The sequence below is a fragment of the Aulonocara stuartgranti genome (genome assembly GCF_965226115.1).
Source record: "Aulonocara stuartgranti genome assembly, chromosome: 15".
Classification (NCBI taxonomy): Eukaryota; Metazoa; Chordata; class Actinopteri; order Cichliformes; family Cichlidae; genus Aulonocara; species Aulonocara stuartgranti.
The window spans coordinates 8,670,734-8,689,259 of record NC_138951.1 but is presented as its reverse complement, the minus strand read 5'-3'; the positions used below and the strand labels follow the sequence as shown (position 1 = coordinate 8,689,259).

The 18,526-nt window shown below is 38.2% G+C and overlaps 1 protein-coding gene across 1 annotated transcript; it reads left to right on the top strand.

Moving 5' to 3' along the window:
- The first annotated feature begins 4,362 nt into the window (after positions 1-4,362).
- On the top strand, positions 4,363-16,885 carry LOC309688754 (scavenger receptor cysteine-rich domain-containing protein DMBT1-like). Its single transcript, XM_082504696.1, has 17 exons — positions 4,363-4,484; positions 5,512-5,589; positions 5,905-5,931; positions 6,038-6,349; positions 7,741-8,031; positions 8,143-8,457; positions 8,538-8,828; positions 10,102-10,416; positions 10,629-10,928; positions 11,442-11,741; positions 12,743-13,057; positions 13,622-13,930; positions 14,025-14,318; positions 14,406-14,741; positions 14,833-14,940; positions 15,903-15,987; positions 16,110-16,885. The coding sequence occupies exons 2-17, from the start codon at positions 5,538-5,540 to the stop codon at positions 16,255-16,257; spliced, it is 3,798 nt and encodes a 1,265-aa protein (XP_082360822.1). The 5' UTR covers positions 4,363-4,484; positions 5,512-5,537; the 3' UTR covers positions 16,258-16,885.
- The last annotated feature ends 1,641 nt before the right edge of the window (positions 16,886-18,526 follow it).

Below are 18,526 nucleotides of genomic sequence, written 5' to 3'. Positions count from 1 at the left end.
AGCTGCACAACCGATGCTAAAGGTCCTAAAGTGTGCCAAAGTTCCCATATACCATTATACTACTAGCACCAGTCTGAACCGTTTATACAAGCAGGATGGATCTATGCAGTGATTTTCTCCTTTTCCCTATACCACATATTTTCCCTATACCACATATTTTCCCTATACCACATATTTTCCCTATACCACAGTAGGGTTTTGTTACAATCCCAGTATATCAGCAGTTTCCGAAATAGTTAGACCATCCTGTCCGGCACCAACAACCATGTTCAAAGTCATTTAAATCCCCTTTCTTCCACATTCTGGTGCTTGGTTTGAACTTTGGGAGGCATGTCTCTTTCCCTAAAATGCACTAAGATGCAGCCATGTCAAAGGCTGATTAGATATTTGGATTGACCAGCAGTTGAACTGGTGTAGCTAACATAGTGATTGGTAAGTGTATCTGACTTTATTTTCTGTGGGGAAACTGCAGTGGCCGCTATTGGACTTGCCAAAAATGTTAGAACAATTCAAGCTGAAGTAGAGTGAGCATTTGAAAGTTAAAAATAGTTGCTAACTGTACAGTATTGCCTTTAATACATAATTTAAGGTCTTCAAAGTATTTGTCTTAAGGAAGTGCAAGGTCCTTACAACAGTCTAATATTAACACAAATCCAAGCCAATAACAAGATAAAAGTACTCCTAGCGCTGCAATTGCTGTTCTAATTATAACTCTGGTATATACACGCATTTCTACTTATTAGACTATTATCTTGTTTGTGACATGACCAGCCTGTTTATCAGACTGCACACAGTGTCTTCTTTTTCAGGTAGCTTTGTGATGTAATTTCCTATCAGAGAACCTCAGATCCTGTAATAATTTACCCAAATGTCAATATGTGTTTAACCTGCTGTCCTTTCAAACTCCAGTATTCTCTAACACTAGTTTCAAATTCGGCCATTGACAAAGTTTGGAAATAGAAGATTGCCAAGACTCAGTTCAATTCATTGGGCCAGTTAGTACTTTCACGTTATTCACAGCCTCTGGTTGTGCTGGCTACAACCCTTTTTTTTTCTTCAAACAGTCCCTATAAGGACATTTTCACTGCATGCAAGCTTTTAACAGATGAACCAAGTACTTCCCTCTGAGGACTGTTTTATGTGTTACCAAGTCTGAGGCAATAAGACTTTGTAACAAATAATATAAAACTGAATAGACAAACAAATGTATCTATTTTTTTCTATCACTTTATTCCCACACATCCGACTGAAGATGCTAAACTCTGGTTTTGAAGTATAAAGAAATGAATGGAGAGTGTTATAGAAATACACACATGAATTTTAAAGTAATAAACCTACTATGTGATTTCATTTTATGCAATATGTGAAAACATAAGCATAGACTTTGGCCACAAGTCTAAGCACAACCACAAACCAAACAAAGCTGAAATATTTGGCCAGTCATCCACCCATTTTCTTAGCTATCACCAGTCTGTTGCAAAACTAATTAAGAGAGACAGAAAACCATTCTCACAAACACACCTATAGTCAATTTACAATTAACAGTTAACTTAACATGCATGTCTTTGAACTGTGGGAGAAGACCAGAGTACCTCTAGAGAGGACACAAAGGAACATGCAAACTTCAAGATTCAAACCCATAAGTTTATTGCTGTGAGGGGACAATGATAACCTTTGCTAACCACATTGGATTTTTCTGTCTGACAAAAATTGATTCACAGTATATCATAGGATATACAAAAATAAGTCAGTGTGGAAAAGCTCACTGTAGCATCCACAAGTGCAGGTTAAAGCACTGCCATGCTAAGAAGAAGTCATCTATGAACAGTCTTATCTTGGTCAAAGCTCAATTAAAATAGACTAAGACAAAGTGGAATATTGGTCTTTGGTCAAAGGAATCAAAATTTTAAATTATTTTTGGAAAACATGGACAACACGTCCTCCAGACTAAAGAACAGAGGGACCATCCAGCTTGTTATGAACATTTAGTTCAAAAGCCCGCATCCCTGATGGTACAGGTTGCATTAGAGCCTATGGAATTGGCAGCTTGCAATGGAAACTCACCATCCGTGCAGTGAAAAGTAAACACTAGGTTTTAGAGCAACATATGCTCCCACCTAGACAATGTCTTTTTCAGGTAAGGCCTTGCATACAGTGGGGCAAAAAAGTATTTAGTCAGCCACCGATTGTGCAAGTTCCCCCACTTAAAATGATGACAGAGGTCAGTAATTTGCACCAGAGGTACACTTCAACTGTGAGAGACAGAATGTGAAAAAAAAATCCATGAATTCACATGGTAGGATTTGTAAAGAATTTATTCGTAAATTAGGGTGGAAAATAAGTATTTGGTCACCTCAAACAAGGAAAATCTCTGGCTCTCACAGACCTGTAACGTCTTCTGTAAGAAGCTTTTCTGTCCCCCACTCGTTACCTGTATGAATGGCACCTGTTTGAACTCATCATCTGTATAAAAGACACCTGTCCACAGCCTCAAACAGTCAGACTCCAAACTCCGCCATGGCCAAGACCAAAGAGCTTTCGAAGGACACCAGGAAAAGTATTGTAGACCTGCACCAGACTGGGAAGAGTGAATCTACAATAGGCAAGCAGCTTGGTGTGAAAAAAATCAACTGTGGGAGCAATCATCAGAAAATGGAAGACATACAAGACCACTGATAATCTCCCTCGATCTGGGGCTCCACGCAAGATCTCATCCCGTGGGGTCAAAATGATCATGAGAACGGTGAGCAAAGATCCCAGAACCACACGGGGGGACCTGGTGAATGACCTGCAGAGAGCTGGGACCAAAGTAACAAAGGTCACCATCAGTAACACACTACAACGGCAGGGAATCAAATCCCGCAGTGCCAGACGTGTTCCGCTGCTGAAGCCAGTGCATGTCCAGGCCCGTCTGAAGTTTGCCAGAGAGCACATGGATGATACAGCAGAGGATTGGGAGAATGTCATGTGGTCAGATGAAACCAAAGTAGAACTTTTTGGTATAAACTCAACTCGTCGTGTTTGGAGGAAGAAGAATACTGAGTTGCATCCCAAGAACACCATACCTACTGTGAAGCATGGGGGTGGAAACATCATGCTATGGGGCTGTTTTTCTGCCAAGGGGACAGGACGACTGATCCGTGTTAAGGACAGAATGAATGGGGCCATGTATCGTGAGATTTTGAGCCAAAACCTCCTTCCATCAGTGAGAACTTTGAAGATGAAACGAGGCTGGGTCTTCCAACATGACAATGATCCAAAACACACCGGCCGGGCAACAAAGGAGTGGCTCCGTAAGAAGCATTTGAAAGTCCTGGAGTGGCCTAGCCAGTCTCCAGACCTCAACCCCATAGAAAATCTGTGGCGGGAGTTGAAAGTCCGTGTTACTCGGCGACAGCCCCAAAACATCACTGCTCTCGAGAAGATCTGCATGGAGGAATGGGCCAAAATACCAGCTACTGTGTGTGCAAACCTGGTAGAGACCTATAGTAAACGTTTGACCTCTGTTATTGCCAACAAAGGTTATGTTACAAAGTATTGAGTTGTATTTTTGTTATTGACCAAATACTTATTTTCCACCCTGATTTACGAATAAATTCTTTACAAATCCTACCATGTGGATTCATGGATTTTTTTTTTTCACATTCTGTCTCTCACAGTTGAAGTGTACCTCTGGTGCAAATTACTGACCTCTGTCATCATTTTAAGTGGGGGAACTTTCACAATCGGTGGCTGACTAAATACTTTTTTGCCCCACTGTATGCCAGTGAAACACTGCTAAACGGCACGCTGCAACTATTACAACAGCATTGCTTCACTGCAGAAGAGTCCACATGCTGAACTACCTTTCACTACCTGAAAACATTTGAAACACACCATGAAATGAAAACTATAAAGATGACTCATGATTGTTGAGCAGCTATAATCCTATCAGACAAGAATGGGACAACTTTCAGGAAAGCAAATATGAAGGAAAAGTAAGGAATACATTGAGAAACATAGGCTGGAAAAAGAGGAAGTTAAGATAATGTGACGGAAATTGCTCTGTGTGACTACAGATAACAAAATCAGCCAAAATCAACTTAAATGCTGAATGGACAAATTAATTAGGAAATAGCAAGTAAAGAATGAACACAGCGTTCTTAGAAAACAACAAAACATTTTATCGAAAGGTCATTTTAAAGCAATGATTAGTCATCAATTTCTTATTAATCTGACTAACTAAAGTAATATATGCTTTTAGTATTTACAACAAAAGAAGAACAGATTTATAAGACTGACTGAGACTCAGAGTTTCACAACAGGAAGTGCTTTGCATACCCAATCCCAGATGAGAACGCCTTGAATAATAAAATACAGGACAAGAACTGGGTCTGAACAGTTTAGTGAAGGAACAAACTTCAGCAAGTTGAGATCTGGTATCTCAAACCAGAGTTATTCTTCATTATACTGATGAACAAAACCTACAATAATCTATTTTAAAGGTAAGAACATTATTTGCAAAATATATTCAAATAGCTTATTTAAAGTTTAAAGTTTGGTTCATCTAACATAACAAAATACTTCTTTCTTATGCTGTGTTAGATGTACAGAGAGGAGAATAGAGATATCCTGCACAATAATCCAGGTTCAGAATATCACACTGTAAGCACAAAGTGCCAAATCAGCATTAATATATGATATATATGAAAATTGAAATTCCACTAACATGTGTAAAAGTTATTGTGATACTGAAAACAACTATAATTAAGCTGTGTATTCAAGTCAAATATCTGAAATCAGCTTTTGTCTTGAGGCTTCCTAAGAGAATCTGTGATGTAGAATTTTTTATTTTGTTTTATTAAAAAAAAAGGTTGTATGCACATGAGTTCATCCTGCTTAGTGGAATTAAATAAAAGGATTGTTGCAACATGTACAAATGAAAGATGAAAGCACTGCTGTGAATGATAACCAGAGGTGGGAGGAGGCAGGTAAAGAGGGTGGTCAGTGGTCAAGTTCACCAATCGATATTTCACAAAAATCGTCCCTGTGATCTCTATTTCCCAATTATCTATGTTGCGTGCAAAAATAATTCTTACTGTTATAATTCTTTTCCAGCATAATGTTAAATTGTTGTTTCTCTTTCTGCTCAATTTCACACCTGGTTTTTTTTTTAAATAGTAATGTAGGCATTGTGTAAAAAACAAAATCCCCTCTCATCATCTCCCCTTTAATGATTGATCAAAATGTCAACATGGATCCAGTTTGCAGTCCAAGTCCAGGTGGTCCCTTTTGATTCATAACAATTACTGGATATGTTCATGGGGCTTTTATCCTTAGGGTATTTCAAACATGAGCAAGTTCGTTTAAATTTTGATTTCATTTTAACAGTGTTCTAGACATTGTGAATTTAAAAGGTAAGAGGACTATATGATCACCTTCTGGATAAAAACAAAAGGGCTTTAAAAAGCTTTTCTAAACACAGGAGGAGACGTAAAGCCACTGTTTTAATTTTACAAAAATATTTTACAGCATTTGATCAACACTGAAGACCAAATATGATCCTCATTTCGGATGAAAAACGACATTTTGTTTTTTACTTGTCTCTTGGTAAGTTACTGGAGGTTTTTTCTCAGTCTGACTTCTTGTGTTTTTTCTTGAGTGGACATAGTTTGATTGCTTGTTAACATCATAAGTGACCAATGGGAGTTTTAGTGTCTGCACTGAAATACTCCTGGATGACTGAACGTGTTAAATATGCTTTACTGGATCAATTAGAAAATATCCCCGACTGTTCCATATTTATAATATATTTCACATATTATAGCTATGACTGCAGTATAGGCTGTTAACTGAAGGATATATCTAGATTTACATATCAGGCCTGTCAGGCTTAATCACATCATTTTGCTATTTCTGCTGCAGGCCTCTTGAGTTTTCTACAGTTTACTGGTCAGTAAGTAACACACAAATATTAAAAAAAAAAATAATTGTAATGGCTTTATGGCCAAGGCGACACATTGTGCATCCTTTGTGGTTTTGTTTTTCTCATATCCAGAATGTGAGAAAATGAGGCTGGTCGGACCTTCGCGTTGCTCTGGTAGAGTGGAGATCTTCTACCAAGACAGTTGGGGAACTGTCTGTGATGATCAGTGGAGCATGGCCAATGCTGAGGTGGTGTGTCGAGAGCTAAGCTGTGGGGCAGCTATGGAGGCCAAAAAAGGTGCTTTCTTTGGACAAGGAAAAGATGAGATCTGGTTGGATGATGTACAGTGTGTTGGCCATGAGTCTTCCATCCTTAAGTGTCAACACAGACCTTTTGGGCAAAATAACTGTGGCCATAGTGAAGATGCAGGAGTGGTCTGTTCAGGTAAGCCTAAATAATGTTTGACTTCAGATGTGAGGTTTAACTTTATCAAATAGCATTTTCTCAAAGAAGATGTTTGTGTATTTGTTTTTCCTTATACACATGTATTAAGAACTTTACTTTAGCTTCAAAAATAATATCGTTTTGATGAATTCAACATGTTTACATATGATTTTTTTAAAGATGAAACAAGCAACACATGAAATGTTACACTAGTTGAGAAGGTGGATTTTGTCATTCTCGGACAATCTGGCTGTTTCCACTATTCTCTGATTTTTCTGCTAAGCTAAGCAAGCACTGTACTAACCATTATCATTACCACTGACTGCAGTCACGTAGAATTCCTTCATATGAGCAAGGTGTCAGCTCAGCAAAACCCCCAAATGTCCCTCTCCATGAAATGTGGAACTGTAGTTGAAATTGAGAAATACTGCACAACTAAAAAAACAGCTAACACAGCACTTATGTTAGTCTGCGGCATTATAGTATCTCCTGTTTTAAGTTCCTCTGTGATTATATTTCTGTGAAACAAAAATATAACTGATAAAACTGAATTTTACATATTGCTGTAGAAACCATCATAACCCTGTATAAATTGTAACATGCAATCATGTGTTCATGTGTTTGGTATTGAAATACAGACAGCTATCTGTGTATATTATAGAGAAGATTCATTTATTTGCACAAAATATGAGTACAGATTTTATCACACAATCACAAACATCCATTTTTAGTCTTTTGTTCTTGCCATGTCCAACTAAAGAGGTAATAATGTTTTCCTCCAATTTTTTGGACTACTGAAGTAGTTCACACCAGGAATTTGATATTTAATAGATTTATTATGTGTTGATACTTGCTATAAAGATTTAAAGGTTGTGAAGGCCTACATTTAAAGCATATTTTACAGTGTGCAATGTAACATGTACAATATATGCATTCATATACACAAGACTATAATGATATATAATAATAATAATAATAGTACTAATAATAACATATACATTAATATACACAAAATAAATATTTCTAATCTTTATTACAAACATTTATTTTTGCCCTTAATGTCTAGTGAAAGTGTCAAATGAAAACAGGTAAATTAACAATTTGGCTTACTGGGAAGTACACGTATACCTATTACTGATCACTGATTACTAAGCAAATCAGCTTAAACAAACAAGATAAACCTGTCTGATGGTGATAGCTGACTCCAGTTTTGATTCTGGCCTTAACCAACCAGCTCCTGGCCAAGAAGGCTTTAAAATTAGCAAGCTAACTTAACAAAAAAACTTCCATCCATCCATCCATCCATCATATTATTTAACACCAACTTACCTCTTAGTTTTATATTTAAGAGATATTCGTTATTACATTTTTTTTATTAACATCATTTACAGAAAATGTGCGGTTTACAAATGGAACCACTCGTTGTAATGGCAGAGCGGAAGTCTACCATGAAGGTCAGTGGAAAAAAGTTTGCAGTGACTGGGGCAAAGAAGCAGCTCAGGTGGTGTGCCGAGAGGGCGGCTGCGGTGATCCTCTCCCTCAGACCGAAACACCCTATTTTGGAGAAGCACGTGACCTCACCGCAGTCAAAACCATCTGCTCTGGAAATGAGACCTCTGTCTCACAGTGCTCAGTTCTAAAAGTCAATGAAAGTTGTGAAGATGCTACTGTTGTCTGTGGAAGTAAGTCACACTTGTGCCCACAAAACTATCACTAATTTGTTGTAAACTGACACTGTTAGACTGTCCCCTTGCTGAATAAACTTACCCTCAACATTTTTTTTAACCCAACAGACAGTCAACCCATTCGCCTTGTGAATGGGACTAATCGCTGCTCTGGTAGAGTGGAAATCTACTATAATTCACAATGGGGAACAGTCTGTGATGACAGATGGGGGATGCAAGAAGCAACTGTGGCATGTCGAGAGATGAACTGTGGCAATGCTCTCGCAGTCAAGTACAAGGCTTACTTCGGGAGAGGCCAGGATCAGGTTTGGTTGGATGATATTGAGTGCACTGGTCATGAGAAGTCCCTTGCTCAATGTCCTCACAGAGGTTTTGGTGAACATGACTGTGACCACAATGAAGATGCTGGTCTCGTGTGCTCAGGTAACACAGGCTCTATTCTGTTTGTTGCTCAAAACTGAGTTTTAAAGAAATTCTTAACAACACCAAATTTTGCTTTGCAGAAACAGTCAGATTGATAAATGGGACTGATGGTTGTTCTGGCAGACTGGAAGTTTTCCATGACGGCCGATGGGGGAAACTTTGTAATAATAACTGGAGCCTTAAAGAAGCTACAGTTGTGTGTAAGGAGCTCAACTGTGGAGTGCCAATAAAATCCCAAAACAACTTCTTTTTTGGTGACAGCTCACTGCGAGGGTTCAGAAGTACATGCACTGGTAATGTGAGCACTATCAGCCAATGTCAACTGCAAGAACACATGGGATCATGTGCAGGTGTTTCTCTCGCATGTGCAGGTAAGAGACTAAAGATACAGATAAATTGTGCCACCATTTTCCAAGGATAGCAAGCGTCATGTTTGATTATTTAAGAAGAATAGCTTTTGTCCATTATCTTTTTTTTACTAATTGTTTACCAGTAAATTAAATTAAAGGTTCGAGGCTCATCAGAAATAATAAATCTACCAACCCAGTGGTAGACACTGACAAGTTAAAGATAACATAATGGTTTCTAGTTATGCATTTAGTAATTTATAAAGGCAAAGGTCATTTGTATTATAAGAAAATATTGAGTGAATAAGAATAGTAGGGAACAGTATAAATGTGGACGTGGCCCAGGTGGATACAAAGTATAACTTTGGATGGATACAAAGTTATACTTTGTATCCATCCAAAGTTATACTTTGTATCCACCTGGGCCACATCCACGTTACATCAAAGTTTCAGGAATTGCTCAGCGATGGAAGTTCATGCCATGAAGCTCCTAGCACACAGTTGTTGTGCTGACTTTAATGCTAGAGGTCTGGAACAGTTATTAAGTCAGCAGAACACATTAAACTATCCTACAACACTATCCTAGCTAATATAACCCTTGGGGTTCATGTGTGGACACTCAGCAAACCTACAGTGGGCTGCCTACATGGGACCACACTGTGGTCAGAACATGTGCCATGTCTCCTCCCATGCCCAAACCAGGAATATTTGCTTTTTAGCAAAACATATAAACCACTACCCTTTGGAGTCACTTGCTCTCAAAGAGAAAAAAGTTCAGATCCTATCATACAAGTTTGTCTGTCTCTATAGACACATCTAGAGTGAAAAGAAGTGAGTGAAGAAGAAATGGTCAATGCATTATGGGCAACTTCCAGCAGCCCAGGTCTACTGCAACATAACTAAAGAGCATTTAGGCTTACCTGATCTAGCCGTAACTATAACTTTTAACAAAATAGGAAAGCTTTTAGTCCAATCTTAAAAACAGATAGGGTGTCTGTCTCTTGAATCCAAACTGGGAGCTGGTTCCACAGGAGAAAGGGGGCAGAAAGCTGAAGACTCTGCCTCCCATTCTACTTTTAAATATCCTGGAAATCACAAATAAGCCAGTAGTCTGAGGGAGAAGTGCTTTATTGGGCGGGTATTGTACTATGAGGTCTTTAACATAAGAGGGTCCCTCATTATTCAAAATGAATAATGAGTCTGTTTTTTACAATATGCATGTAACTGCATGTAGCTTAATAGAATCAATTTGAAAGTTTGTAATATTTATTGGTAATGCCTTAATGTGTGCCCTCAGGTCAACCACCACTAAGGCTTGTGAACGGCACTGACCGATGCTCTGGCCGAGTGGAGATTCTGCATGACGGCCAGTGGGGAACAGTGTGTGATGATGAATGGGACTTCAGAGATGCTGAGGTGGTGTGCAGAGCCATGGACTGTGGAACACCTCAGACTGCCAAATCCAGTGCCTTCTTTGGTGAAGGCCAAGGAGTGATCTGGCTTGATGATGTCAACTGTCTAGGTAACGAGACGTCACTTGTGCACTGCAGACGTTCCTCCTTTGGAGAAAATAACTGCGGTCATGGTGAAGATGCAGGAGTGATTTGTTCAGGTACAAACTGTTGATGTTTCATTTCATACAATGCCTTCTTTTTACTTTTAGATGTTACTTTGTTTTGTTTTTTCTGATTAGCATTTTATTATAAATTATACTGTAGTTATTTCTACAACACTAATAAGAATATCACATGGATTTCAATGAATTCACTTTTTCTTTCATATGAACACCAGCTCATTGCTGATTTTCTCCTCTTTGCTTTGTAGCTACCATTCGACTAATCAATGGGACTGACATGTGCTCAGGAAGGGTGGAGGTCCACCATGGTGAACACTGGTCACCAGCACTTAATGTCAACTGGGGGAGGAATGAAGCTACAGTGGTGTGCAGAGAGATGAACTGTGGAGATCCTGTCAAGATGTCAGGGTCATTTGGTCAAGGTGGAGATCTGAGAGGGTACGAGATCCATTGTAATGGTAGAGAGACCTCTCTCACACAGTGCTCATTTAGAGACTATAGCAGATCTGCCACGAACCGTGTTGAAGAAGCCTCTGTGGTATGCTCAGGTAAGACTTTATGTCAAATTAAATTAGAGTTTCAAAATGTAAGTGAATCAATGATAGCCTTCTTAAAAAAATATTAAATATAAGTGGTTCCAATTAATGTGTTGATGCAAACAACCAGACAGATATTTTTTCATAGTTGAAACCCATGTGTTGATGCATCTGGTACCAATACCAAAAACATGGTCGCTATGTTCAGACATGTGAGCTATGCCTGAGCATGTACTCTAAGAAGGTCACTAGGATCAGGCAAGCCAACGTACACACAGATGTATAAGCACACAAAATAATTAGCCTGCAACTTTGTAAAGCAACAATGAAATACATAGTTATCTCATCTGTTCAGATGATTAACCTCCTCTTCAAACAGCAGGTGTAAGTATCATGAATTCAGACGCACAGACACTGAAACTTAACAAAGGCTAAGACAATGTAAACAGGATTTAGTGTTTCTGTTTCTGACCTGGCCCCTAAGTTGGATTTCACGTACATTAATTTGAAAACAATGATTTTCAGGTAACGTGAGATTAAATGGTGGATCCACTCGTTGCGATGGAAGAGTAGAATATTTTGATCAAAACCAGTGGGGGACTGTGTGTGCTGAATCCTGGGACATGAATGATGCAACAGTGGTGTGCAAACAGTTGGATTGTGGGAGGCCCCATAAGCTTCTTCAGCTTGGCCCTGGTACAGGACAGACCTGGAATGATCAAATTGAATGCAATGGAAGAGAGTCTACATTGACTCAGTGTCCACAAAGACCATATCCAGACAGGACTTGCAACAACACTGTATTGGCTGGTGTTTTCTGCACAGGTAAGAGAAAAGCATACAATAAAGGCTGTGAAACTATGTGAAATGTCAATAAAAACAGAATTCAGTAATGTGAGAATCTTATAAATCCATGGTTGATTCACAATAGAACCTAGAAAACACCAAAATTTGACATTCTTCTGGAAAAGCATTGATGACTATGAAATTAGCAGCTTACAAATCTGGAAAGAATCAAAATGCTGCATATAAGTTTTAAAGCAACATGTGTTTCCATGCAAGATGATGTTTATATCTGGGAACGCTTTGAGCAGTTGGAAATATAGCAAATATTTTTCTTACATTTTGTCAGTTGAAATATTAGATTTTTTTTTTTCCATGGTTCTATTGTGAATAAAATATTTTCTTACTGAATTCTGTTTTCACTTAGATTTTAAACAGTGTCCCAACTTTTTAGGAATTAGATTTGTACAAAAAATGCCAGAATGTAATGTCGGCAGCTCTTCTGAATTTAAATAATGTACAATATATCCCAAAAGGCTGATTCTGTTCATTTGCACGTAGCGTTTTCAGTGGGAGAAACATTTCGTCACTCATCCAAGTGACTTCTTCAGTCTCAGCAGACTGCAGGTCTCCTCAGCCTTATAAACAGAACATGATGAGGTCCATTCCTTGATCATTAATATTTGATCAGTGGTTGTTGATCAACGGTCATGACAATTTGCATTTTAATTATCAAAGAATTGACCTCGCAGCTCATTGTTCATTCAGTTGTGCTGGTTTCAGTTATTATGCAATGTACTGTTTATAAGACTGGGGAAACCTGCAGTCAGCTGAGACTGAAGAAGTCACTTGGATGAGTAACGAAATGTTTCTCCCTCTGAAAACGTTACGTCCAGATGAACAGAATAAACCTTTTGGGATTTACTTAGCTGGATGATTGAGCATGCATCAAGACTGTACAATATACCTAAACACATCACAGTTATTTTGTTGATTATTCTTCCACACCTGTGGCTACATTTTTGGTTTACTTGACTTCACAGGAAGCTTGGCTATCCGGGTGGCTAACAGTAACGATGAGTGCTCTGGAAGAGTGGAGGTACGTCATGGCGAGCAGTGGCACACAGTGTGTGACACGGACTGGACTCTAAGTAAAGCTCAAGCAGTTTGCGAGACGCTGGAGTGTGGACGTGCCATGAATGCTCCTGGTGCTGCTTTTCACGGCCCAGGCAGTGGACCAGTGGTGGAGGCTAGCTCTTCATGCTTTGATAATGTGACATCTCTTCAGCAATGCTCAGTCAAAGGTTTTACAAGAGCAACCTGCGGGCATGAACATGATGCTGGTGTTCTCTGTGCAGGTAAAGACTTTTATCATTGTGTGTTCAAAATTCTCAGATATTTTTTCCTAACATCAAAGACAGTATAAAAGATGAATGTAGCTCCAAGTGTCACCAACTGGTTTGTGAAGTCCTGTTATGGAGCCTTGAGATTACTCTTTTTTCGTAGTCACCATCTTGGTGTTTTAAACTAGAGGTGATGAGAAACAGGCTGTTTGAACTGGGAAACCACATGCTAATGACATAATTGTAGCTAATGTAATTACCGGATTTGACCAAGTAATGTGTTACATTACCGCGTTACTGGGAAATGTAATGTGATTACAGTTATTTTGAAACCCATTAAATGAACAGCACTGCTTATCTTACTCTATAGATTAAAAAGCAAAATGTAAAACATATTAAAATGTTAAAGTGACTAATAAACTAATAAACTATATAATATAAGTAATATTATACTTCAGTATTTTGTTATTAGTTGCAAAAGTCTGTATATGAGCTATATGATTCATGTATTAATACAAAAATATTATTTTAAGGACTTTCCTTTGCACTTGTATTCACTCTTTCTGCTCTGTTATGCAGCACAAGTCCAGTTGGTGGGTGGCTCAGGTGAATGCTCCGGCAGAGTGGAGGTCTTCTATAAAGGACAGTGGGGAACTGTGTGTGATGACGATTGGGAAATGAGCGATGCCGATGTAGTATGCAGACAGCTTGGTTGCGGTCATGCCGTTTCAGCACCTGCAAGTGCCCATTTTGGTAGAGGCAGTGGCCCTATATGGCTGGATAACGTGGAATGCTCAGGCCAAGAGTCTGCACTTTCACACTGTTCACATCCTGGTTTTGGACAAAATAACTGTGGGCATGGTGAAGATGCCAGTGTTATCTGCTTAGGTAAGAGACATAGCTCATTTTGAACTAACAAATGATCTCATTGCTTGTAAGAATACCGTGTTGGCAGTTACACAACATTAATTTTCTCTTTTAGGTGCTCTGCAGAAGCCTGAAATCACGATCAACCCTGGGGTAGAGGTAAACTGGGGTGACAAAGTTGAAATTACCTGCACGCTAGTAACAGAACACATGGGCGGTACATTTCTCCTGAAAAAAACCCAAGGGTCATTTCAAATGGAGAAATTCTCAGATCAAGCTTCTGCAACCTTTGTCTTCCCTAAAGTGGACTTTAGTCAGAAGGGTTCATACTACTGTGAATATCAAAAGAAAATGGCCAATCAAATCATCTACTATCCTCAAGGAATTCCTGCTGACCTCTCTGTTGTAGGTCAGTGAATATCATGCACAGTTTTTGTATACTTGTTGGAAATTTGACTTTTTCTAATATATATTTATATATTTATATTGTTTGCAGTTAAACTGGAAAAACCCAGCATCTCCCTGGTGTCCCCCCATGCAATGGTGGTCTACAGTCCCGACAAAGTATCAGTCACCCGAGGCAGCACCTTCTCCGTCACTTGTTCTATTCATTCCATTTACTCTAGAGGTTTCTTCAGTTTGACAAATTTAAACACGAACAATACTGAAACAATGTCAGCATTTGGCTACTCAGTCTTATACCTGGCCACTTTTGAGCTCCCTTCAGTAGATTTTAAAGACCAAGGATCGTACACGTGTCACTACAGCGTTAACATCTCTGCAATGTCCTTCTCTTCTGCTCCTTCAAGGAACCTTTATATCTCCGTTACCTGTAAGATCTGAAATTGAAAACAATAAATATATATTACTTTATATAGTATTTATATGGTTATTGTTGTGTCTAACTCTTTTTATTCTTACAGCAAGCTCATCTTCTTCAGTTGTCGCAGCTGTTGTGGGTGTGCTAGTAGTTTTGCTACTCCTCGTGGTTATTATTTTCCTGGTCTGGAGAAGGAAGTGGGGGGTTTCTGGTAAGAAACAGTTTTTATAACTCCATTATCCTCTTTTTTATGATACATATTGTCTTTGAAAGTGCTCTAAACTATTTTGATGTTATCAATGGACAAATCTACTATGCATAACGTATGAGGTGGAACTTGTAGAGATGAATGTACTCATTATTATTTAGGTATTTTAAAGCAACTTTGGAGTCCTTGTTTTGATTTTATAAACACCAGCATTATTCTCTGGTAAACCCACTGAAATCTTTCAATTGAGCAGTGCTCAGTCACATCAAACTGGTTAAGGAACTACTTTACTACTAAACCTTTTCAACTTTATTTCAGAAAATTCACTAAATTGTACCTTTGGGATTAATAACTCATAAAAAGTTATAATATCAACAATACCTTCACTTTTCTCAATCACATCTTTAAGGCAGAAAACTGTGAGAAGAGTACGCAAAGTGAAACACTGAAAAGACACAATACACACACAGCTTACTTTTTGTGATTTAAATATCGACATGGCTTAACATGACATATTTTGTAGTTTAGCTGAGGTTGTAGTTAGATCATTTTAAGATCTGATAAAGACTGGATTATTTCCATTATGTCTTGACAAGTAAAACCTTTGAACTAAAAGAAGGTGCACTTTCTTTTTCACATGACTGTAAGTGGCAATATGTTGGCTGTCTCACCTTCATCATTTGTTAGAGATATTTATATTTACCGTACTTTCCAGACCAGTTGGTGTGATATGCATAACTCCTGAGAGTGAATTTACACTGAAACAACAGAATCTCATAACCAGTGCATTGTTGCTCACTGTCTTCTTGAGGTGTAACTGAGCAACTGATTACACTGTTATCAACTTTATTTCTTTATAATGTCAGTGTTGATCCTCAGCAGCACCTTGAATCAGTTCATTGGTTCACTCCAATGTTTAAAAAAAAGGACTGCTAACGTTATGGTGATGTTTGCTCCATTTTCAGAAGTCATTGTTCAGTTTAGTAACAGATTTGGAGCAGCAATAAAACAAGAAATGGAGGACAAAACCACTGTAGCCCTTGATGAAAGGTAAGGGGAAAAAATGAAACATGCATTTCAAACATGCACAAATATTTTGAATTTAAGAAAGTTTAAAAAATATATGATATGATTATAATTGCCAATTTTGTGCTCTTTGTTCTCTCCTTCAGAGAGAGGAATAACCAACTGTATGAGCCATGCACTCCCGGCCCAGAACAGAGTAAAACTGATGCAGATACTGATAGCAATGCTGAGAGAGCACCCGAAGACCTGGCTGGAAAAGTGTGTTATGAGCTTGAACCTCTTGTTGTTTCATGATAACATGTATGAAAACATAACCTCAGTAATGTGGTTTTAGTAAATATAAAGAGGAGTATAACAGTAGGCTAAAAAGCAGAACTTTAGTGAAATATTTGCAAAAAGTTTCATTTCTCTTTTGACATCTAAACCACATCCATAGTGATGTTGCAATGACCTACTCTGAACCATAGTTTTCAACGCAACAGCAAAGTGACTACCAAACTATTTCAGATCAGCAAAATAAACACTTTCATTCTGTGTGAAGTTGCTCTTTAGGACTGTTTAAGGATTGTCGGTTTTTTAAATTCTTTTTTCAACAAATAATTCATAAATCTTCAGACTTTGTTTCATTAAACCTGAGCTGTTTCCAGTCTTTTAAGAGAACTTTAAATGATTTGTTTAAAATAACATGTATGCTTATCCTGTCAGAGTATTCCTCTTTCATGCAAAAGTCTTTTTCACGTGTTTTTATTTGGTAATTTTTGTCTGCACTGAGTGATTCTCACACTTCAAGGTTCAAGGACTTTTACGAAGATGCCTATTATGAATATCTTGTTTGACTTTAACACTGACTATATTTCATGATGAGTTGCTTTTTCTTCTTAATCTTTTCTGGTATAAGAATAAATATGTACTTCATATACAACATGGGTCATTTGTTATACATGGTCCATTTGCACATCATAATTTAATTATCATAATCACAGATTAAATATATACGTTATAGAGGTCCTTCAAGTATCAAAGAGTATCAAAACTGACTATATCAATAGCATATCATTAGTCGATACTGGAAAAATATATAACTTACACATTTCATTAAATATAAATATTTAGGTTGTACATAACTTTTGTGTAAAATTCTCATTGTAATTTAAAAATATCTCAGTAGACCTTTGGTCAAAATACATTTGTAGATTAAATAAGCTACATAAAGTACAATATATTTAGATTAACAAAATTTAAAGTGTCAAATGGAGAAGTCTGAAGAAGTCAGTTTGATAAGTGACGAAATGTTTCTCCCACTGAAAATGCCTCGGTATTTACTGGGATTTACTTACCTGGATGATTGAGCATGCATCAAGACATTTTGGATTTTAGTTTTTAAAGAACATTTTTTTTATTTTGCAATTTTTTTAATGGTGTTTATTCCTGTTTTCCTTCTCTGGGAATAAACCTTTACTGATTGGACCTGCTGAGTCTGTGCCCTGGGTTCTGATTCGCTTGCTCCCCCTTGTGTTAAAGAACCTCCTGGTGTGACATTTAGGCCCACCAGCTTTAGTGTCTACGTACACACTGTACTGCCAAGTATTCAGTCACCTGTCCAAATCATTGAATTCAGGTGTTTCAAACACTTCCATGGCCAGAGGTGAATAAAATCAAGCACCTAGGAATGCACATTGCTTCTACAAAGATTTGTGAAAGAATGGGTGTGAATGAGCTCGGTGCAACAAGTCCATTCATGGAATTTCCTCACTACTAAATATTCCATTCAACTGCTAGTGGTATTATAACAAAGTGGAAGTGATTACAGCAATTAAATTAGGCCATATAAAATCAGAGAGTGGGGTCAGTGGATGCTGAAGTGCACAGAGGTCCCCATTTTTCTGCAGAGTCAATCACTACAGACCTCCAAAGTTCATGTGGCCTTGAGATTAGATCAAGAACATTGCTTAGAAAGTCCCATGGCGTGGGTTTCCATGGTCGAGCTGCACCCACGCTACATATCACCAAGTGAAATGCAAAGCGTCGGTTGCAGTGGTTTAAAGCAGGTCACCGTTGAACTCTAGAGCAGTGGAGATGTGTTCTCTGGAGGGACACTTCTACGTCTGGCAAACCAATGGACGAGTCTGGGTTTGACACTTCCCAGGAGAATGGTACTTGTCAAATTGTGCCGAGTGTAAGTTTTGTTGAGTGGGGTTGTTGGTCGAGTTGGTTGGCTCCTTAGTTCCAGTGAAAGGAACTCCTAATGCTTCAGCAAACCAAGACATTTTGGGACTGTGTAATCCTCCCAACTTTGAGGAAAAAGTTTGTGGATGGCCTCTTCCTGTTCCAACATGACTGCACACCAGTGCACAAAGCAAGGTCCGTAAAGACATGGATGAGTAAGTATATGAAGTCAAAGGCTTCATATGTGTGTATAGTTTTCTAGTTGATTAACAATTGTTTTGGGTAAACTCACAAGTGTCCTAGTGACAACCAAGGTGAGCATGCATACAGGGCTAAATGAAATCCTGGCAACTTTTTGTCTGTTATTTAGTGCTTTTACTTTACAAGCCAAAATTTG